The sequence below is a fragment of the Phycodurus eques genome, chromosome 13 (genome assembly GCF_024500275.1).
Source record: "Phycodurus eques isolate BA_2022a chromosome 13, UOR_Pequ_1.1, whole genome shotgun sequence".
Classification (NCBI taxonomy): Eukaryota; Metazoa; Chordata; class Actinopteri; order Syngnathiformes; family Syngnathidae; genus Phycodurus; species Phycodurus eques.
In genome coordinates this window covers 23,285,853-23,309,136 of record NC_084537.1, presented here as the reverse complement: position 1 = coordinate 23,309,136, position 23,284 = coordinate 23,285,853, and the positions used below count along the sequence as shown (strand labels likewise).

General features: G+C 42.8%; 1 protein-coding gene across 1 annotated transcript; it reads right to left on the bottom strand.

The window, feature by feature from the left end:
• Nucleotides 1-10,653: 10,653 nt before the first annotated feature.
• dsc2l (desmocollin 2 like) lies at nucleotides 10,654-21,306 on the bottom strand. The gene is made up of 16 exons (XM_061694644.1): nucleotides 20,973-21,306; nucleotides 20,758-20,848; nucleotides 20,478-20,662; nucleotides 19,539-19,637; nucleotides 17,806-17,961; nucleotides 16,953-17,097; nucleotides 16,709-16,863; nucleotides 16,492-16,626; nucleotides 15,817-16,002; nucleotides 15,491-15,738; nucleotides 15,258-15,400; nucleotides 14,711-14,935; nucleotides 14,384-14,605; nucleotides 13,064-13,176; nucleotides 12,702-12,959; nucleotides 10,654-12,402 (listed from the first exon to the last, which is right to left on the bottom strand). The coding sequence occupies exons 1-16, from the start codon at nucleotides 21,009-21,011 to the stop codon at nucleotides 12,202-12,204; spliced, it is 2,601 nt and encodes an 866-aa protein (XP_061550628.1). The 5' UTR covers nucleotides 21,012-21,306; the 3' UTR covers nucleotides 10,654-12,201.
• Between the last annotated feature and the right edge of the window lie 1,978 nt (nucleotides 21,307-23,284).

The window sequence follows — 23,284 nt, the reverse complement described above, 5'->3', positions numbered from 1 at the left end:
CGACAGCTTGTCAGATCAATCAAGTATGTGCCGCTTATCACAAGGTAATGTTGTGAGCTCACACTCGTGTGCGCCCAACAAATAATGCAGCTCTGCTTACCCTTTGGCTTTGACATGGCAGGGCCATCTCACCCTCGTCCAGCGTTGCTTGAAAGTGGCTCTGGATCTTTGCCCAGCCTGGCTCCCAAGTCACAGACGGAGAAAGGTGGCGTGGAGGCGGTTTGCATGTAAATTAGCTGAATTGTGACAATTTGACCCTAAAATGGATTGTTCTTATTTCCGGTATTTCCCATGGGAAACAAATCAGAGGTCTACCAGCGTCCCAAAATGGATTTTGTTGACCATTTAGATGTTCCCGCTGGATTTATTGTGAGCAGCTAAATAATAATCATAATAATACACCAGCACACTTGAGCTTGTCAGCTGCTCTCTGAATAAACGCAACACAATCATGCGTTATGCAGGAGAAAGACAAACGCTGCGTTGATGATGATGATTTTGATGCACGCGCTCAGGCGCCATTATTACCAACAATCCACCGCTCTGCGGTATTTTGGCAGCCCTAATGACTCCATGCTCAGCTCTTGAGAAGACAGACATGACAGTGAGTGTAAACAGTCTGCAATATGCCTGTCAAAACAATAACAACTTGTCATCCCATACGATGCAAGCAAATACAGCTATGAAAGCATGTTGCATTAAATATGCTCTCAGTGAGTTTTGTTTTGTTTTCAACATCATACTGTATGTATGTTCTCGCTCATGCGCAACACTCACTTGAAGGTGATCTAATTAAGCCTAGGAGTAGATGTAATTACACGGCAACCTTCATCTGCCCTGTTTTCTATTGTTACGACCACTTGCTGCCAATGGCCAAAGCCGCTCTACAATGCAGCTGGGAAGTAAATATATTGATCAAGATACAGTATTTTTTCCAGCCCAAAGCCTCTTTTAACTTTCCGTGCGTATGTGTATGTAGATACCAGTGGGCCCTCGTCACTTAGTTTGATAATGGAACGTTATAAAATAATGATTCGCATGAATAATGAATGTCTCCTTGTGTATTTTAGATGAGCAACAATTTCAAGTGCAGTTTTCTATTCGCCGGCTTCACGTTTGCTGCCGATAAACCCGAAGACTGCTATTCAGGTGAAAACAACCAATTGAGAGCACTCTGGTATGTTCTTCAGAGGCTAAAAGCAGATGATCTCTTCAAGCCTTTACCAACACTTTCCAACAACCTTGGTGTTTAGGTTTCAGGTAATGAGCTGGAATTGCTTGATGACTAAAAAATGGTTCTTGCAGCACAGACTCCACCCAAGCTCCCCATAAGAAGACCCCCCCACAATAATGATGTTATACGCTTTTTTATATCTTTTTTATATCTTTTCTTTTATATCTAAACTAAAAATGAATGGACATAATTGACTACAGTTCATCCCAAATATTGTCCAATTTCGTTATAAGACTTGGTCTTTTGGTTTTCTTGCTGTCCGGGCACATGGAGCGCGCCGACGACTTTGACCCTCCTAGCTTAGCGTCGCCGTAGGCACGCAGCTCAAAAGGTGCATGTCGTATCGACCTCTTCATATTTGCGCGCGCATGGAGCTGCTGGAGGCCACAACTGACAAGCAGACGCTCCAGTTCCTGATGCCACTCCCGAGGCACACATCCAACCATCCATTTTCAACACCGCTTATCCTGGCTAGGGTCGCGGGGGCGCCGGAGCCTATCCCAGCTGACTTCGGGCAAAAGGCGCACCACGCCCTGAACTGGTCGCCGCTCAGTCGCAGGGCACGCATGGACGCGGGCAACCATTCGCACTCACATTCACACCGTCACTGAGCGGGAACTGAACCCACGCTGCCCGCACCGATGTCAGGCGAGTGGACCACTACAGTGACTGAGGCACAGAACCAAGACATGAAAACTACAGAAGCCAACGTATGGTAATTTCACAAAACCAATTTATTTCTTTACATTCTCGTTTATTATGCTTTTATAATAAATGGCATTTCGAGTCATTTCAATGGGGAAAATGGATATGAATGCAATAAACGCTGTTCTGAGCTTGGTCATGAATGGAAATGTATTTTCAATTGAAGTACCATCCACCACTGGGAATAGTCAGCAGTAACTGTCTTAGTGAGTCAATCCCCTCGTACAATTAACATACTTGTTACCTTTGGACGAAGCAATCCTACTAAAAATCTCATTGATGACATAAATTAGCTCCAAAGAGGTCTGACATGTACAAACAGGCAGCATTTTCTTTTGACTTTTATTGGTCCATTAGTGTTTTTTTTCTAACCCCCCCCCCCCCCCCAACTACTCCTGTCTGGACTTGCTCATGGCTGTGTTATTGTAAATTAATAATGTTGTTTACAAACCGAGAGAACGTGATCGTAGATTCGGATCAATAGAACGGAGTTTCCACACATAACGGCGACATGCGTAGAATATCTCTACACCGGCGTTGCGTGACCTACCGCATTTTATGTTTACAATTACTGCTAGACGAGATTGTGATCTACAGTATCTGACTGGCACCAATTAATGATATGAAAGTAATGTGATATAATGTGAAGGTGAAATTACTGCATGTATTAATTTCTTTTTTTTTTTTTTTAATCAGGGAATCCATCATGAATTAAGGGTGGCTCTGCTGAAAATCTTGATGAGAGACGCTTTAAATCAGGACTGTATGAGTTATGGCGGCGTCCGGCGATGGAGGTCACCGATAAGAAATGTTATCACACAAGCTGTCACCCATGGCAGCCATTTGCTGTTCGTAATTAATCACCGGCACCGGCTAATACATTCATTCCATCTAAAAGGGATTCATCGTCTCAGACCCTCCAAAGGTCAAATTCCAAAAGCGGCTTTGACTTTTGCAGACCTGTGTCTGTAGGATGTCAATAGCAGTTCATCACTATGCACATATTCAACCACTTTCTGCCACCATCGACTTGCTTAAAGATTTTTCAACTAGCCGTGGGACTCAATTAAAAATTAATTAGAGCCTTTGTTTATTAATCGCATTTAGTCGAATGAAAGCGTGTGACATGAGGAAGCTATGTTTTTCAATACAATTTGGTCAAGTAGGGGACATAGGTGTGATCTTATACAACAGTTGTCGCTGTTCCACTTAGGTTTAAGTACAGTTGGCGTTGACGCTAGCGTTAGCTCGCTCGCTCGCCGTTCCCGCTGGCTAACCGTGTAGGATTGAAGTGCTGTTGTCTGTGTGCCATGTGTCATTTGGGGAATTGAGAAAAGTACAAATACGTGTTCAAATAAAACAGGTCATCTTTCTTGTGTATGACTCGACATGAACACAAACGTGACTTCCAACATGCCGCAGTTGATTTAGTACGCTCAAATTGTGGAGACACATGAACTACGGCGGAAAGAACAATGATAAAACATGCAGTGATTCATTCCCCGGTGTGCGAATTGCAAATGACATCGCTTTGATTTGACCTCACTGAGGCGAGGACTAAAGGTCAGAGGAGAGGAAAGACTGTGGAATGTTCTCGCATCGATTTCCCCATCGTCCATCACGCCTCTATCTGCCCCTCAAGACGGATGGAGAGGGGGTTCGGTGACTGCGACGCAGTGTGTCAGTCAGTGGGAAAAGAGCACAAGAGAAGAATTTGGAAGCGTGAAGAGCAGGAAAAGACAAAAAACAAACAAACATAATCATCATGTCTCGAGCGCATTTTGGCAAACCAGGAGGCTGAAAAAGTGACGTCAATAGACTCGGTCTTGTGTTTTGACACATCATTTCCTCAATATTGTGACATTGGTTGTATATTTTTGTGCAATGCTCGTTCCTCTACAAACGGGAGACCAGAAAACAACACACACAGCAATTGTTTGAAATGTGAGAGACCTCCTTTTATTTGTGTGGGGTTTACTTCTCTGTGGCACCTATTTGCTGCAAAACTCACCCATTGACGTGGTTTGTGCTCCTTCTTAAATGCCCTAAGGGCCACCGGCATCATCTGGGCAAAAATCGTATTATTCTGCCCTCCCGTAACGCCCGACGAAAGGCAAAGATTTTGAAGCATAGACATTTATCATTCAAATGAAAACTGGATAAATGCTAACTGCAGAGCGAGGGATCTTCAGCTATCAAAGCTTACGTAATTGTACAATACGGTACTTGAACAATCAAGTAAAATATAGTTTTCCAAAAATCCAATCAAAAATTTCCATCGACGAGCTACTATAACTTTCATTCACACAAACATTAGCATCACTGTCGTTATACATAATAATAATAATAATAATAATAATAATAATAATAAATAAGTCGGCATTGACCTGCAAGCCAAGACTCATTGCGAAACTGCTAATTATTGTATGAATCAGAAAGAAAGATTTAAAGAGAAAACACTTCCCTCACCACCGTCAAAATGTGGTTTTCATTCGAATTGATATTAGCTGGATCGTGCGTCTCCGCTACGCAAGATAAATCCATACCAGTAGCGTGCTGGTGCGAGTCTTTTTGTTTCCTATTGATAATTCAATACACTCATTCAGTTGAATCCAATTTTCTGGCATCTATTACTGGGCTGCCAATATTTGGGGAAAACCATCCAAGTGTGCTCGCCGGGACCGGGCTTGGCGCAAGCCCGCATATTTTTGATGCCAGCTGCATGTCATACAGAGGGTCAAAGCCTCTGTTTTCTGCAGCACACATTGTCACGTGTGCTCTATTTGTGTTCTGTTGGCTGCATTGCGAGGTGCTCAACCTCCTGATAGGACAGCGCCGAGCCAAGACTGGCAGAAAATCAATAAATCGTATTTCCCCCAGCGATCCGAAGCTCGGTCTTAGACCATGAAAGGAAGTATTTTAGTGACCGCCAACACAGAGTAAAATCTGTTATTTTATATGTTACTGGAAATGAACGGAACAACTGAAAATCATTTTCGCTGTTAGGATTCACCGATCACAGTAGAGTCTCACCAGACGCCTCTAATTGGCTGTTTGTGGTCTGAATGGCACAAGCAAATGAAGGATCTACTGTGGCCAAGCTTTTTGCCAGAGCAGCAGTTTCATCTGAACTGGACCAACGTACTTCAGCGCGGAAGGCTTTGCGCTCTTCTCTCCGTTTCGCCTGTTTTGTCATTTACTTTGGGACTTGGTAACCCGGTTGTTCTCAATGACATTTTTCCCATATAAAGACACATTTGAAAACAGCAGAGTTGACCGAAAGCTCTGTACGTCACAAGATGTCAAATTAAATAATCATAATAACAATACGAAATTAAGCACCAATAACAGAAAACAAATGCAAGATATAAAAACTGTCATACGGGGCAGAATAAATGTTTTTTTTAAACGGGATTGAAATATAAGGAAAGTGGGACCTGGTCTAACTTGGACGGGGGGCTCATTCCAGAGTTTGGGGGCTTGCATTTCAACACGTTCAAGATCTGGGCCTCTGCTTGCACCTCCAGCACCGTCCCTTACCTTAGCCCCGACTGAGTGGGAAAAACCTCGAAATCTAACGTGCAAGCAGCCAATGAAACTCTACAAATGCTCGGCACGCTTCTCCGGCCACGATCGCCGCGAGAGACGACAGCTTGTCGTGTCTCGGCCTCAAAGCGCCGCCAGAGAAGGCACGGGAGGCGGTCTATAGATCCTCGCGGCAGGGGTCGCGCGCTGGCTCCAAGCCACGTTTTCTTCACGCCCTTGCTCAGCAGGTGCAAGACACCTTTTATTGAGAGAAAAATACTGGATCTGCTCTTCTTATTCTGACAAGGCACAATGTGAGGCGTTTAGTCTTCTCGCTGCCCTTCTGACACGTCGGTTATTGCCTCTCATCTTTTCGTCAGCTGCGCTTTTTGATTTGAAGTTTGTCTTATAATCCATACAGTGCTCTTTTTGAAGTAGTTTCCTTCGTGTAAACGCAGGGAATAGGGCCCTGCCTCGAATAGCAAAAATCTGTGAGCAATAGACGCGCCCTAAAAAGGGAAATAATTGCCTATCGATGCGAACTTCTCCTCAACGCACTTCAACATAGTTCCAAGTACCTTTTATTGCCGAAAATAGGGGGTTTCGGCAAATAACAGAGGATAGTTTCCCCCCAAAATATCAGTGACTAGGCAAATTATCGAATGCCAAACCGTGAATATGACGAGATCACTGTACTAACTTGCCATTCCAAGCACCTCATTAGAATATACAGTATGACTCTTCACGCTTAAAAACGTGCGCGGCATAAGAATACCCCGTCACGTGACACAAGAAGGCTCACTTACCGCCGTTCTTACTGTTTTTGATTCGATTGTATTGCATAAGAAACAATCCAAATTGTTGTTATGGAATTAAATGTAAGAAATGAATGGGAATTCCTGTGTTTCATTACAATGTGTACAGTAATACCATATTTGAATTTGACTTGTTCCATTGGAACTCTTAAAATAATTGAACTTTTCCGCAATAGCACGTTCCGCGGATGCTACGGTGATGTCAAATTGTGAATTGTAAAAATGATTCCCAGTATCTGCACCTTTATCCAGATGCTCGCTTGACACATCCCTGCAAAATTTCACGTTTTTTTTTTCTGGATAATCCTGCAAACTGTGTATTCTACTGTAGTCGTCGAACTTTATTTTAGGCAATTTAGTTTTAAGTTTACTTCTCTTGATATTTGTGCGACCGTGAAGAGTATTGAAATGTTATTTAAAACCATGTCTGACCGGTGATAAACGTTTGATGATTGCGCTGGGAACAACTGAATTCAATGTACATTATTTCTTTCCGAGGCTCAGAATGGCTGCGGTGAAAAAGTCATTCAAACACACAATACAATAAATTGCGCTCCTCTGTGTTGTTTCGTACTCTGCTCTTGGAAAAGAAATCCAAGGAAGGAACTGGACAATAAGAGCGATTGTAGTGTGGTGTTCGTATGTCGCCCACCTCCTGTAAGTGGTTGCTGCCTCACCTGTCATTTCTCTCACGGGGCCACCGGCCTTTACACCTCATAATAACGAGCGTGCGACATTTACTGCGGCGTGCACTCCGCAGTGAGACGTGTTTGATGGATAGTGCCGTTTGATCCGTGTTAGAGTCTCATTAGGAGAAAACAAGGAGAAAGTTGTGCTTTCATCCCACACTTTTTTTTTGTTTTGTTTTTTGCTTCCTCCCTTGATTTTGTCATTTGCCTTGTGGAGAGAAAAACGGCTCAATATAATAAGAAAGGGGGAAAAAAAACATTTCTTTTGGTCGGTTCAGTCTCTTATTTCGCAGTCTATTACTCTGTGTTTGTGATTTATTCATAAAGCGACTGCCCACTCTCTAACTTCCTGGCAGTGTTGGGGTTGTAACTACTTGTAACTTTAATTCCAACTGTCACATAGAAGGAATGAAAGCCATCTCGTTCCAACACATCAAGCCAAAGAAAGGTCAAATTCTACATAGATCAAAGTCTTTTACTTGATTAATTCGATTCGAATCTGCTGGAGGACCTAACTGAATGAGCGGAATTGAATGACTAACAGATTCTGAGTTGCTGTCCCGCTGAGCGACGTACGCGCCACGTACAGTCGCATGCCGTCGTAATGTGTTTTTTGCATAGCGGGCACGCAAGCGGTGCAGTTGTGTTGGTGGCAGATGTGTGCTGAGTTTGAATGTGATTACTTCATTCTGAGCACGGCCACAACCCCATTGAAAAGACGGTGTGTGCACTTGTGCAAGCACGGTACTCTAGCTCCGTTTGTTTTTTTACCTCCCCTCGCTATTTTCTTTCGTTCGATTGAGTTGTACGGTTAATTGCTAACTAAGCGGTACAGAAAATGGAGGGATGGATCTTGGTCTCATTTTTGTATTTCACAAAAGCTTGATGTTTGTTCATAGTCCTCTCCTTTGTTAATAGTTGTATTGACTGTGTTGATTATACGAACACAAACAAATACATACATTAAATATGTACTATTGTGTTTTCATCATATTAATTTGGGGGAAATGGGTGCCCTTTTATTGGCTCGAGCTGCTGCCCCCCCCCCCCCCCCCCCCAAATTTCTGTGCACGTGCCTGTTGTACAGTATCGCTGGTTTCCATAATTGCGACTCGACGGATTAAGAAGTGATTTAAGAGGGCAAAATCCCCGGTGAAGGCGCAGGCACCACGTTCACGGGATGCCAGTGTTTTCAATGCAGTGCAGTGGTATTGATGTGCTACGCTCAGGTGTGTGCACTTTTGGACGGAATATGTTTGATTGTTTCTAATACTAAGTATGTCTGGTAACTGGCGTTTGTGTTGTTGTTCTTGTTAATGTATTCCATACCGCAGGAAGACTTTTCGTCTCCAGTCCCACACTGAATGTGGATATCTGCAGGCTTCAACCAAGGGACTTCAAAGCGTGTCGTTTTGATCGTCATTGAGCAGTCTCTTGCGACTTTTACTGAGGCAGCAGGTGTGTGGGAAAAACAACAACAACCTGAGATGTGGTCAGACAAGTGTCCATTAATGTCTAATTGAAGTGTTGTCAAGTGGTTGCTTGCCTCAGGAGTTCTCCCACTTTGCAAACCCTCAGGCTGCTCGGCCTGCTCTTCTTATGAGAGGTCACGGCTGCCATCTAGTGTACATGATTGTCATGCCACAGCTTGGACTCCATCGCAGCCTTTTTTGCTGAAGGAAGTGCAAATGAATGAAACACGAGTGCAGCATTAAGGCTATGTCTCTTTGTTTGAGTCCCAATTTATATCCCATATATTATTGACCTTATTATCCAGAGATGGGGACTACTTGAGTCATGGCTACTTGGACCTCGAGTCGAAACAAGTCACTGTTTTGATGGCTTCTGACGTGAAAAAACTGCAAGACTTGATTTCGGCTCAAGACTTGGGTGTGAGAGTTAAAGACGACTTCAGACTTGACCTGAGACATGATAAGGTGTACATACTGTACATAATTGGCCAATAATATCATTAGGTGACTTCACTTGGGACTTGACTAACCTTTGCCACAGTGGTGGGCCGTGCATCTGGTACCTGGGCCTAATAATTTCAACTATAAAGATACCACAAACTCGCGACGTGCCCTACGTAATCCACCTTTTATTGCCACCGCTGTCAGGTTACAATTATAGAAACCGTCGATACGATGCAAAGACGGAATACAACAGCACGCAACGGTGGCCATCACATCATCTGGAGCGGTTCAAAACCAATAATTCTCTGATCAAATGACAAAAAACAGGACATTTGTTTTGCTTTTCAAAGTTGGCTGTAATTTGTAGTTTGCTGACATCATCGATAGCCATAATAATATTTCCATAATACATACTTTAGGTTTTTGTAGCAACGGTATACAATCACTTGAGCTTCTCATTGCAGTTGTAGTCATTTTGTCAATGATTGCAATCAAAATTTCAAAGAAAAACAAACAAAGTTGTTTATCTGTAAAATGCGCCTAACAGAGCAGCCGGAATGCTTTGAGAGCCTTCATAAAATATTCAGGTTAACTGCGTATTTTCATTATTTGGACTTTTCAACATTCTCTTAATTGGCCTCAGTGGGATTTGGGTTTGATGTTTACATCTCAAACACATAATGAAAGTGTGGTTTTGTTTTGTTTTTTTGCTAATCCCCGCAGATCATATTGTTATATTTTTGAACAAGATCCCACTTTTGTAATATGCAATATCACAATGATAGATGATCAGCACGCTTTCCAAACAATAGTCTGTGGACTGTCTCCTGCATGTGCACACAAAATCCCTCTGTCTTCATTAAAGGTGAATTTCAATTTGGGTTTTAATTCATTTTTCATAGGGTATCACTTATTTATGTTGGTCGGTGCATAAGGTAGATAAGCCTGTTATCTGCAGAATCTCCCTCATTTTTAGACTATGAATAATTCATTCAATTGCATGCAACAGTACTTTTTCTTATGATTACTTAATTTGTGCAAATACAGTATTACATCTTCATTCATGCACTTCCTTTTGCTGACATTACATTGCCACATTAAAGGGGAAAAAAAGTGGTGACTCACCTATGTAATGTTATTTTCCCCCTAAACAAATCAGTTCTGAGATTCATATGAAGACAAACGCTATAGAATAAGCTTTGATAGATACGCTGTGAGGCACCAATTATAATTTTTTTTTTTGAATTATTCTTTCTGGGACCCGATACGGAGCGCTCCAGATGCTCGGGGACTCCTGTGTCAGGCTGCGTCAAAAATAATTTGTGTCACAGAGTACATTTCCACTTTTGGAGGCTCGTTGTGTGTTTAAAGCTAACGTGCATGTGTTTGGAATGTGGGAGGTGGTCCGAGTACCCGGAGAAAACCCAAACAAGCACGACCTGAGATTCAAAACCAGAACCTCAGAACTGTGAGGCAGACAAGTCCATCATGCTGTCCTAGATGGTCATTATTCGTATGGTAAAACACACACACACACACACACAAATCAAATAGAAAACATTAAGTATAGGACAAAGATCATGAGCCATAATCTTAATAAAATGCTCAAACAGGCTTTCGGCACGCGTCAACGACGCAAGGTTGGGCGCTACATGGCAGAAGGTGTCCAACTGCATGTTTGGAGCTGCGCAAGGCCAGACTGCCACACCCAGTAAATCTTTTCACACCGCCAGCAAAACCGGCAACATTCCTGTTCCCAGAGAAAACACTTGTACAAGAGAGCCTTTTATTATTTTACAGCCGCACACAATACAGGTGTTACAGTAAAATGTTCAATAAGTTAAGCCAGATCTACTGCCTGTGCACATTCATCTAGAGCAGGGGTGTCAAACTCCTTTTTGTCACGGGCCACATCGCAGTTATGACTTCCCTCGGAGGGCCGCTACGACTGTGGACCCATAGAAATGAAAGATTACCTCATATACTGTAATTACAGTACACACAACACATTGATGAATAACCAGTTTGGAAATCAGAAGCCTACAAATGCACGTTTTTCAACGATTACATTTCTTTTCAAAGCGGGATTGGTAAAAAAAAAAAAAATGCTTGCAAATATCTCAATGGTATTACACCAGAACACAATCAGCGATTTGGGTTTGCTTTCGCGGGCCACATAAAATGATGTGGCGGACCGGATCTGGCCCCCGGGCCACCAGTTTGACACGTGATCTAGAGAGATGTTCAGAATGTTCGTAGACATTAAGCAAATCAACGCGGAAATGCCAGATTTCCCGTCGTTTTGCCCTTCGACCCGACTTCTTTGGTCGCCGAGTTGACGCCCTTGTGCCGACTTTCACATGGTTCGGAGAACGTTGCGATAACTGCTGACGGCTGCTGCAGCCACGCCTGCTCGACAGTCAACCATCGCGACCGTCATTGGAATGCATGTGCACAGATCTCATACGGTTAGGAACAACCAGACTAGTCAAACAACAAGAATAATTTGAAGTAGGGATGCCATTGGACTAAATTTCCTTGATTGATCATTCATCAATTGTTATTTTTTTCAATATTATTAAAAAAGAAATAAAAAATTGCTCAATTTTCTGGACTCCTGCTTCCATAGTCATGCTATGTGTCATGTTGAAGGTTATCGTAGCTCAGCTTCCCACAGCAGGCATCTTGTTGGACTTTTTTGCAACCAAACAGGACCGGTGGTGGCTGGAACAGCCAATCAGTGCACTCCAATTGGCCACTGATTATCATGCCATCCCTACTTTAAAGTCTGCAGTTTGATGTCTTTTAGGCAACTGTATAATAATTATCTTAGTTCATATTATTTTGTTATAGAAAAATATCAAAACTCTTAAAAAAAAAATGTGGGGAACCATTTTAGCCAATAACCAACCAAACTATGTTCATTTACTATATGAACACATGAAATTAGTAAAACCCCAAATACCTGTTCTTACTAAATTATTACACACAAAAAATACCCAAAGCCATCAATTCATCAGTTATTAGTGACCTGTAAAACCAAGAATGCAAAAAAAAAAACGCAATGCTGTTTTTTTTTTTTTGTATGTACAAATGACAGTGCCAGCAAAGTTATCAGTGCTTGGGACTAAGAAAATGGCAGCAGAGATGAGATTAAAACAAAACAAAAACAAAAAACGTCCAACAAAAGTGACACAAACACATGAACTGCGCTTCTCTGTCTTCCCTTTCACTCTTGGTGTTCAGGTGGCACGGTGGGGGGGGCCGCATCCTGTCCGGCGAAAAGGCAAAACGCTGTTGTTCTCCGGCTTCATTGTTCATGTTTTTTTACAGACACCTGCGAGGTTTTTGAACTTGGGTCCCAGCGTGTTTAGGAAGTCGAGGTTGTCGTTATTGCCGCCGTCGTCGCTGCAGCACCCGACCGAGCCGGCCGCCGAGCCCGTTCCCTCGAAGCCGTACTGGTGGATGATGTCATCCGCGTACCGCCCGTCCTCCTCCCCTCCTAAATAGGAAAGCTTCTGAAAGGCAAATGGTAAGATGATGAGAAAATTTGACCCAAAACATTAAAGCCACACAAATACATTAGAATAAAGATTTGTACTTATTAAATCTATATTATTTTTTTTTTATACACTTTGTATGAGGACTGGCTCCTGGTTGAAAAGAAGATTCCCCACCACTGATGTGGTTTGGACTTACTACAGCTAAACCATAGACAATTAAATATGGTCTAAATATGCTACATTAAAGGAGTGTCCATCATTAATTAATTAACCAACAAACAAAACAGCACTGGCGTAAGGTCGTGAAACTTTACCTGGTGCAAATAGAATCCGTTTGTTTGCCAGGTGTTGAGAAGGTTTGCGTCGTAGTTCATCCCGCCGTTGTACTGTTGAGTTCCATACTGGCTGTTGTAGTGTCCGGTGAAGAACTCTGTTTCCGTGTTACCAAAGCCGCTCTTATACACTCCGACGTCTTGGCGTCCGATGGTGGATCCCTTGATCTGCCAATCCTGATTCCCCACTGAGCTCTTGATTTCAGAACCGGGAATGGGGACCTTGATGAGACTCGCATCCTGTCGAGCAAAAACAAGCGTTAGAAAAGAAAGCATTGTAAAGATTGAAAAGCGATTCCTTTGCATTGCTTGTATTTGAGGAAACAACACGTCTTCGTCCTTACCACTTCTTCCCCCGGGGCCTCCGTGTTTGACTTGATCAGGATTCCGCCGCTGTCAGTTGTGTCCAAGATCTGCAAGTCCGGCTTTGTCGTGCAGAAACAGGCGAGCAACAAGACTGCAAGAGCGAAAGGGAGTCTGTGAGATGACGATGAATACACCTGATGAATAAACGTTGCTAACCTGTCAACCAATAAGTCATGATTCACAGGCAGCCAGTAACATCTGCACAAAGGCACAAATTCATAGGAAATGTACATTCCTTAATGATGATGCTAATCCAAATTAGCAATGGGCATGCCCTTATGACATACGGATGTTCCACACCACGCTCTGTAAGCAACCCTTGACTGCCAGCGTCCTTGAGGCTCAGTAATTGCTTTTTGTGCCTTAGCTTGTATGTCGTGGATTAGGATGGGAATCAAATTACCATCAAATCTTGCTCTTTATGATGATGATGACGATGTTTAATCATCTATAAATAATAAAGGAGGGAAACCTATGTTCTCAAGGGCCACAAAATCAGACAGATGGGCCAAGTAATTAATAGACAAGGTCAAAAATGTTTATTGTTAAAATATGACAAGTAATAAATGATAATAAATCTCGTAACGTTATTATTTATAATGTTACTATGTAAAAAGTTGTTTTTACTATTTTATTATTTACAATATTTGAACTAAATTATTGAACGAAGGGAACAAATCAAACCAATTCATACATTTTAATGAGAAAAACAGCTAAATGAATGCAACCAATATTGCAGGACTCTTTTGGCCCGAATTAAAGTATGTGCGTGTGTATTTACTAACCCAAAAATGCAAAGAACAAACCATGACTTGGATGGACATTTGCGGAAATTGATAAGAAGGAACCTTAACAAGTTTATTTTGCCTCAATTGCTTCAGGACACGATTGTTAAGAATTGGACTCCACACAATAAACAGATCCATTTCTATGCCTGTCCCAAACCTTTTCTTTCAGGATTCGATAGCTCTCATGACAATTTTCTGATTAGAGGAAAGCGAATGAGGTCACATCCTTCACAACAGGAAATTCAATTGATCAGCATCTTTCCCAGTCTCATGTCCTTCAATGGGGAATGAGGGAAGGCTGTTTTTTTTCTGTTGTTCTATTCTGTTTACCAAGTAGCCGGAAATGTGTTTAACGAACACAAGTGCTCTTTGTTCATACAGCTTCTGAACAGACTTGCTATACGTACAGTACTATGTTAGATTTTAACATATTGCAAAACTTCTACGTTCTTCACTCCAGTGTACTATTGATGTGGGCAAAGTGAGTAAGAAAGAGAGGAACTGACGTACGTAGCAGCAGAAGGAGGAGCAGAGGCAGCAGAAACGCCAGCCAACCCATCGGGCCGAGCGAGGCCGACCACGGCTTGGTCAGGCAGGCGCCGTTCCTGCAATGGCAGATCCTCACGCTCACTGTCTGGATTTTGCCGTTGCCCTGCAGATCTTTGACCTCCACGGGAACTTTGTGCACCCTCAAGGGAAGGTCTTTGAGCTGCTGCAACGTAGCTGCAGTGTCTACAAAGGGAAACGCGCAATTATTTGGGGCGTGATGAAACTATGAACGAATGAATAGATACAGTAGCCGAAGCCGATTGAGCGGGAAGGAGCGCGAGCACCTACCATTGAATCTGGTCACAGACCATTTGCCATCTTTGTTATTTGGCAGGCTAAAGGTGAAGGGGCCTTTAAATGGTGCATCGTCCCTGTCTTCCGCCACAAGCAGCGCAGAGCCGTGTTCTCCTTCCTTCTCGCACACCACCCTCTCACCGGGCGGGACAATGACGGGTACGTTGTCATTCACATCTTCCACCTGGATTATGACGGTTCCCGTACCAGTCTTGGAAGCTGAAACGTGAAACAAGATCAGGAATTGTGAATTTTTAACAAACATTCTATCTTGTATGTTCAAAGACCACAATGGAGGACATCCAGCATTTTGTGTTCTTTCCACTTGTTATCTGACTCTGAGGTTTTGTTTATGAAAAGGCAAATGTGGAGGTACTTCGCTCCACCAATCAACAGCTTGCAAGTAATAATGCAGTGAACTCCCGCATAGATGCGGGTCGGCACTCGCAAAATCGCGTAGTCGCAGATGTTTTCGCCTATTTGCTGTTTTTGTGCTCAGGCCAGAGCTTAGAAAAGTTTAGAGAAGGCCAATTAAACGTACTCGCATCAACGGCTCTCATGGTGATGTTGTAAATTCCATCCTTGACAAAGTGTGACTCTCTGTCGATGGTGTTTGCCACCCTCAGCTCTCCCGTGTTCCGATCCGCACTGATCCATGCAGCTGGGTCCATGATCTTGTAATACCTGGAAGATGGTCAAAAAAAAAAAAAAAGTCCTCGTCAGTCTCACGTTGTTTAGCGCGTAGCATCAAGTGACTGGAAGGGGGCTGCTTACTTGATGCCGTCGCTGCTCTTGGTTTCCGGATCTATGGCTTTGTAAGTTCCAATCACTGTGCCGTTTGGCGTGTTCTCTTTTACAGTAAAGCGAATTGTAGGGGCCGTGAATTCGGGGCCTTCGTCCACGTCGCCGACTGTCAAGTCCACAGGGACGATCTGCCACTGGGCCGTGGTGCCAGTCAGATCGACTTCGTTTCGGGCCATGACTTCCACTCTCATTTTTTGGGACTGCTCAAAATCTAATGGCTGGGAAGACGGCAGGACTATTTACTTAAGTTTGCTTGCAATCTTCACGGTGTTATACCAAAGTGAAAATCGACTCACCTTTGAGACGTACAGAAGCCCCTCGTTCGTTTTGGGGTCCGTCTCCATCCGGAAGTTTCCATTTTCGTTTCCCTTAGTAATGACGAATTTAGCTTTCCAGTTGGGTGTGTCTTTTAAATCCTTATCTTCAACAGGCATTCGAAGAACAAGTTTCCCAATTTCGTTCTCCTTTGCAGTGGCTTGATACTGCCGGATGAAAAGATTGGGTCGTTAATAACAATACAATCCTAATAATACATGTAAAAAATTGCTTTTCATAGTCTGAACTTCTAGTAAATCATTTTAATAATAATGGAATACAACTCGTAATAAGTAATTTTTACAATCAGGAGTTTAGCTGGACTCCTTTCGATTACATTTTGTACACTTCAATTTTGTGAAAGGTGTGGAAGAAGTTGACTCCCTGACTTAAAACCCCCATAAACACCTTTGGGGTGAACTAGAATAAAGCGCCAACATTAGCAACCTCTGACCACACCAATGTTCTTCTGGTTGCTAGGACAAAAAAATAATGATAATAATAACAACACAGGCACACTCTAACATCTTGTAGAAAGTCTTCTAAGAATAGTGGAAGTGGATTCAGGACCAGCTCCACATTGTCCGCCATTTTCACTTACCAAACTACCTCATGGTAGTCAACGAAAATGATGTTTGAATTTGTAAATCAATTACCAAGTTCTTTGTGAAGGTCGGCGGGTTGTCGTTGATGTCGCTCAGGGTGATGGTCGCCGTACCCGTGGTGAACAAACCGCTGGCTGCGCCGTCCATGTCTTTGATTTGCACAGTCACCATATACTTGTCTTTAATCTGATGAGGGATGATTCCGTACATTTCCAACATGGTAGAATTCGATTGAATCAAACAGAACTCGGACTAGAGCGCTCCTCACCTCTCTATCTAACGTGTTAGTCGCTGTGGTGATGACACCCGTCGTTGGGTTGATGGCAAATCGGTCCAATTCGGTCAAAAGGGAATAGCGGATCTTCACGTGGTCGGTGCCTGCTTGGTCTCTGTCGGTGGCATTCACGTTCCCCATTATTGTCCCTGTGATGTAAAATAGAGATTATCTTATCAAACGTTGTCAACAAAAAGCAACAAACAACCCACGATGGCGTCTAGGTCATATTTCTCGCCTGCTTTGCTCTTCTCGGGCACAGAAAACTGCATCTGGCCTTGGAACTGCGGCGCGTTGTCATTCTGATCGTCGACATTCACGAAGATGCCCAAAGCGTCATCGGTTTCCTGCCGCGTCGTTCTGTCGAAAACCCTGGCTATTAACTGCAAAGACAAAGATCCAATTACAAATTCTGCAATTGTGTGGTTGAACTATACAAACACAAAGTTTCTTAGATAGATAGATAGATAGATAGATAGATAGATAGATAGATAGATAGATAGATAGATAGATAGATAGATAGATAGATAGATAGATAGATAGATAGATAGATAGATAGATAGATAGATAGATAGATAGATAGATAGATAGATAGATAGATAGATAGATAGATGACACTGTATAAATCAAGTGAGGGTAATTAAATTATCGATATAATTGGAATTAAATGGATTGAAATAAAATACAGGCTATTCCAAAAAATGTGGCATCAAGTTTAATGTTCAACTCAAGCTTAATGTTAATATTTTCTTCTCAGGGTAGCGCTGATAAAGGCATTTTGTGAGTTAGCATATGGTCGAACACACTCAAACAAGAGTGTGCAGTGTGCATTTTCAGGGAAATTCAGTAAAAATACACCAACTGGAAAGCAGATTTGGGGGTAGCATGAAAAATGCATAAAGGAAGGCAAAAGGTACCTAATGTTGTTGGAAATGGAATGTTCAACATGAAGCCTGTTTAATTTTGTTTCCCGAGAACGTGTAGTTACTCAGATATTCACATTTCAAAAGGTGTCAATGTTTGGGAACACCCTGTAAGTAACATCAGTTAAAACAAATGAAAATCTGAAGGAGGATAAAATGGCGACTCACGGCGAACTGCGGGTACTCCTCCCGATCGACTGCCTTGAGCACAGTCAACATTCCGGTCTTGTTGTCAAACCGAAACACTCCCTCTGGGTGCTTGTTGTAACCGGGCCCCGTGAGAGTGTAGTACACCCGATGCACGCCTTCGGTGTCGGACACAAGCTGCCACGCAAACCAAAGACAAGCGCAGTAATATCACTTGAAGCGAGGCAACATTGCAAGAAATTACAAACAAATTATACTTCAAGATTTTGATTGACAGCATTTTGAGCAAATACTAATGAATTCATATTGTTAATATGTTGTATTAGTTTGTGTCATTGAACCCCATGGAAGCTCAGTTCAGACACAAATAGCCTTTTTATTAACAACATACGGACTAAAACATAATTACAACAGATTATTCTGTTATATTAAGTGACATAATAGTCTGTGTCGTGTGTGTGTGTAAAGTGCACTAAATGAAAGCCCTTCCCTTTTTGTCTCAAGGCTGGCGGGACTTTTTGTTATTTTTTTATTTCACAGTTGTTGGCACACACGCCCACACACACACACGCATGAGTGTGTACTGCATGTATGAGTCACTTGCTGTTAAAATAATTGTCCCAGGTGGCCTTAAGGGTTTTATGGCACCTCATCTATTATATAAGAAATTAAATGATGTATTGTTTACCATCATTTGCTATATAAATACAATATCAGTATTTACAAAGACAACAATGTTCAGTTTTGACTGACACTGTCATAGAGGAAGCGATTTGACTGGTATATGTGGTGCGCCACTCATGTTGGAAACACGAATCTCATTGAATGTAACTTTTTTTTTTTTTTAGCGAAGTGTGAGCTAGCTAACTGGTACGTACTTCTGTGAGTAAGTCAGTAATTAATTATGAATAACGTTCAACAATAAAACCCTTTTTTTCTGTTCAACAATGCAAGTACATAACTATAAATCCACATCTTAATAAAGAAATAATGATATCCTTTGCTATTTTTTTCAGTACTTCTGTAAAGTAAGGCATTTAGGGGCATTGGAGTTGGTTTACCAATAACGTGAATTGACGTGGTTGGCGGTTTATTGTGTGCTGTTCACAAACTAACAACAAAGAACACGTCAAACAGGATTTTTCTGTAACAAACCAAACTTGTATAGCTCTAATGGCTAATATTTGAACAACTGGCAAACCAATAAAACAATTTACAACTTCTTGGGGCCACTGAGGCTCAGTTTGTAAACTCAACATTACAGTGGGTGGTGCACTTGTTGTTGTGACTGAGTGATCCATCCATCCATTTTCTGAGCCGCTTCTCCTCACTAGGGTCGCGCGTGCTGGAGCCTATCCCAGCTGTCATCGGGCAGGAGGCGGGCGGGGTACACCCTGAACCGGTTGCCAGCCAATTGCAGGGCACATAGAAACAAACAACCATTCGCACTCACAGTCATGCCTACGGGCAATTTAGAGTCTCCAATTAATGCATGTTTTTGGGATGTGGGAGGAAACCGGAGTGCCCGGAGAAACCCCACGCAGGCACAGGGAGAACATGCAAACTCCACACAGGCGGGACCGGGGATTGAACCCCGCTCCTCAGAACTGTGAGGCTGACGCTCTAACCAGTCGTCCACCGTGCCGCCTGACTGAGTGATGATTTTAAAAAAAAAAAAACAGATGATACATACACATATGGAATAACAAAAGGGCTGAAATGATTGGCGTGTCATGAGTGTTCAATGGCATTACCCTTTCAATGTCTCTTGGATAGGGGCCGGGGTCATTCTCCAGGATATTGAAGGGTGGGGGGCTCCAGCGTCTTTTGTACCGTTTCAGCACATCAGTGGGCTACACGCATTTACAATACAGTCAATTAATATTTCAGTCAACGACAGTGATGGAAGTAATTAAGTACAAATCATTTATTACTGTACTTAAGTTGTTTTGCAGGTCGATTGCTTGAGTATTTACTGACTGATCGATTGATTTAATAGATTGTTACTTTTGCTCATTGGAAAACAGATATCTGTACAGTGTACTTCACTTAAGTTTGTTACTTTTAATAACCCCCATGGATGACATCACAATGTAAAAAAAAAAAAAAAGATGTAATTCAAGAAAAGTAAAGTCAACTGTGGCTGGGATTTTGATTGATTGAGATCTGGAGACTAATGAGGGACAGCAGCAACAGATTTGGAGAAGCGAGATATTCCCCATGCACGGCCATGTTGTCGGTTACGACAAGGATTCGTGGCAAAAACGTTGCCTGGCGCTAAATAATACTCATTCTAAAAATCCCACACATAAATGAACATTCTAGTAGTGCTAGTTTTGTGTGTCATTTAACAATGTTAGCAAAGGTATGAGAACACATTTTGACCAATGCGAGCTCGCCCTGAAATAACATGTTACGTCTTTGTTTAAATTCTTCTCAATGCTAGCATTATGTAAGTTTATACAAAAGGGAAACAAGTATGCTTTATTTTTGTCGTTGTGCTAAATGATCAAAACCGGTATTATATAATTGACAGTAAAAAAATAATAATAATAATAAAAAATCTTTCACACAACTTAAGGATTTTTTTGTCAAATAATTATGACATCGACGACGGTGATTGGAGGACTTCGAATGAGTGTGAAAAGTGTTTTTTATTTTTTATTATTTGATTGGATTTTTTTTCTCCCTACCTGTCTGCTGGCGACGAGGTTGACGTCCATGCGCATCTGTCGGCCGTTGCTGAGCCGAGCCCACACGGAGAAAGTTCGGCCTTTGGGCGACACCTCCACGCCGGTTCTGGCCGTCACCGAACCGTTGGGCCAAACTCCGAAAGCACCCTCGTCCGTAGTCACGCTGCCGCAGTTCGCCACATTGACTAAAACACAGCGGAAGAGCAAACAGCGGTGAGTTACTTGTTTTCCTTCAATACATATCTCGAATAAAATGCAGGTGAATTGATAAAAGAAATACTTCTCGTTATCTCGTATCCGGCCGGGATACTTCGCGGCACAGGGACGTAGAGGAAGCTCGGGACGAAGCACGACTCCACCGCGGCCGCCATCTAAAGTTACACGGCGTTAAGTGTCGAATGTCACACCCGCTTCGAATGTTCCTCTTTTACGCTACGAATGTTCATTTAAATTACAAACACAAGAACAAACAGATATATATAAGTTTGGACTCACCAGCGCCAGGCACACGTTGAAAATGACAGCATTCGCCATCTTTTGTATTTTTTTTACACAAATTCGCACTTTGCCCCCCAAAGAGAAAGCAGTCCTGTCACCAGCACACACACAAATTTTTTTTAAATAAAAACCGAAAAAGGCAAGGTTGGAAGCGTTCAGTTGGTGATTTGGGAGCCCCTACAACGAGGAATAAAGGGATTCTGCTGCGTCTCCTACGCCTCCATGGCACCTTTTGCGCTTGCTCTCTCCCTCGCTGCTGGCTGGCGGTGTGTCAATAATCCGGACACACCTTGAACGCCCCACCCGAAGGCTGGGCCTCCCCAGCAGGGAGGACGAGGACCTGCGTGCACACAACACCCTCAAAACGCCTCCAAACTTTGCAAGCTTTCATGTCTTCCGGCAGGAGGCGCCGTTTCCCCAATGCTTTAGTATGATTATACAATTTGGGATTTTCAGAATACTGTACATAATGGCTCGCACAGGTTTACGTCTTCCACACAAAGCAGCGCCTGAAAACGGTAAAGATGTTGTTCTGCGACTGTCAAAGTTACGCATGCCTCCGAGGCAGAGCATGCATGTGTTTTGTCCATCTTGCCTTGACACAATTGTCTCGTCTACTTGTTTTTCTTGTGTATCCGGTCTGTGGAAGCTCTCCCAAGTCTGCACAGATGAATGACCTCTGGGTGCCCCTCCCCATCCCTGAACACAGCTAAGGCTCCTCGCTTAGCTCTGAAGGAATGTGCACTAAATGAAGCCTGGCAAGGGGGGGGGGGGGGGGGTGCTGTCCTCCCACTCACTATCTCAGAGAAGTGTTTGCAAAGAAGAGGGGGGTCGACGGGGTGGGGGTGGGGGGGAGTGGTCGACAACCCTGCAGGCCAGTGTCCTCGAGTGTGAACTGTGCATAGAGGAAACCAGAAAAAAAGAGTTTATGCGCGTACAGGAAAGGTGAGAAAAATGTCAGGAAGATTGCAATGAGTCATGGGCGTGGACATTAGGAAACCGCCCAGGGCTGGGAGCCATAACAGTAAACGCAAAACAGACTCAGCAAATAGTTGTGTGACTCCCAGAGGGAAAGTAACTGATTAGCCACGTTCAAGCCGGGACGTGTGCGTGCATGGACACACACACGCGCGCACACAGGCAGTATGAAACCCCCTCCCTTTCTAAATGCCCCACCACCAGGCCTGAACTCTTCACGCTGAGTGATGAACTCAAAATGAGTCACTTTCACTGTGAACTTGTGTGTTTCAGTTCACTTCTTGGGAATGTGGAACTTGTGAGGAATTGTGCGTAATTGTTGTACGAAAGAGGTTTCATGACAGTTAGCAAACAATTGCATATTGGACTCCTGGGGGTACAGAATTTCATATACAGCGGACGCCCACGTACCTGCGGTTGAACACCTGTGGATTCACCTATTTGCTGATTTTTTTTTCCAATTTGTTTCTTCAAAAAATAATTTAAAAAAAAAAAATCCCAATTATTTTTCATGTTTTTCTTTTTGTTTTTATCTTTTTTTTTTTTTTTTTTTTTTTAGGTGCACCAACCTAAAGACCCTTATTGGCGGTTTATTCAAGATTTTGTGGGGTTTAAAAAAACAACAACTTTTTTTCCAATGCAATTATAATGGGTGTCAATTCTCCGCAGACTTTCACTATTTGCGGTCCGGCCCGGTTCCTGTAGTAGTAATGTTGTGTCCAGTTTGGATGCCCCTAATGTCATTACAATTCAGAATTCAACCACTATTTTAACTTGACGCGAGATGTCAGCACATCAAGCATTTTCTTGTTGTTACATTTCATAGTGTTTATCTTCTTTTATACTGTAGCGAGTGTGACCTGGCATTACGCCTTTGGCATTCAAGTGAAGTCTTTTCATGACCGGCGTACATTCGGCGCAGCGGGCGCCTTAAATCTGCACGGAGGCCAGCCTCGCGCTTGCAGTAAAATCAAGATGCGCCAGAATTTGCGTCCCGCTCCAGTTGCGCCGTCCACGAAATTAGAGCCCTATGTGTTTTATTGTTTTCGTCGCAATATTAACATAAGGGAACTTGTTTTTACAAACGGTTAGGAAAGTGGAAATGGAAAAAAAAAAGGTGTTTACAAACCGCAACAAATCAAAATGACCTGTGTCTCACAACAGAGTTTCAGTTTAATAGTTTAATAGAAACAATCGGCACGTGTCCGAACGAAACGCTCCCTCGGTGCCATTGTACATTTAATCTCATTGTAAAGGTTACATCAGTGTCACGAGATTGTACGCGCGTGTCTGAATGGAATGTCAAGTTATCATGTATACCGAGGCTTTGA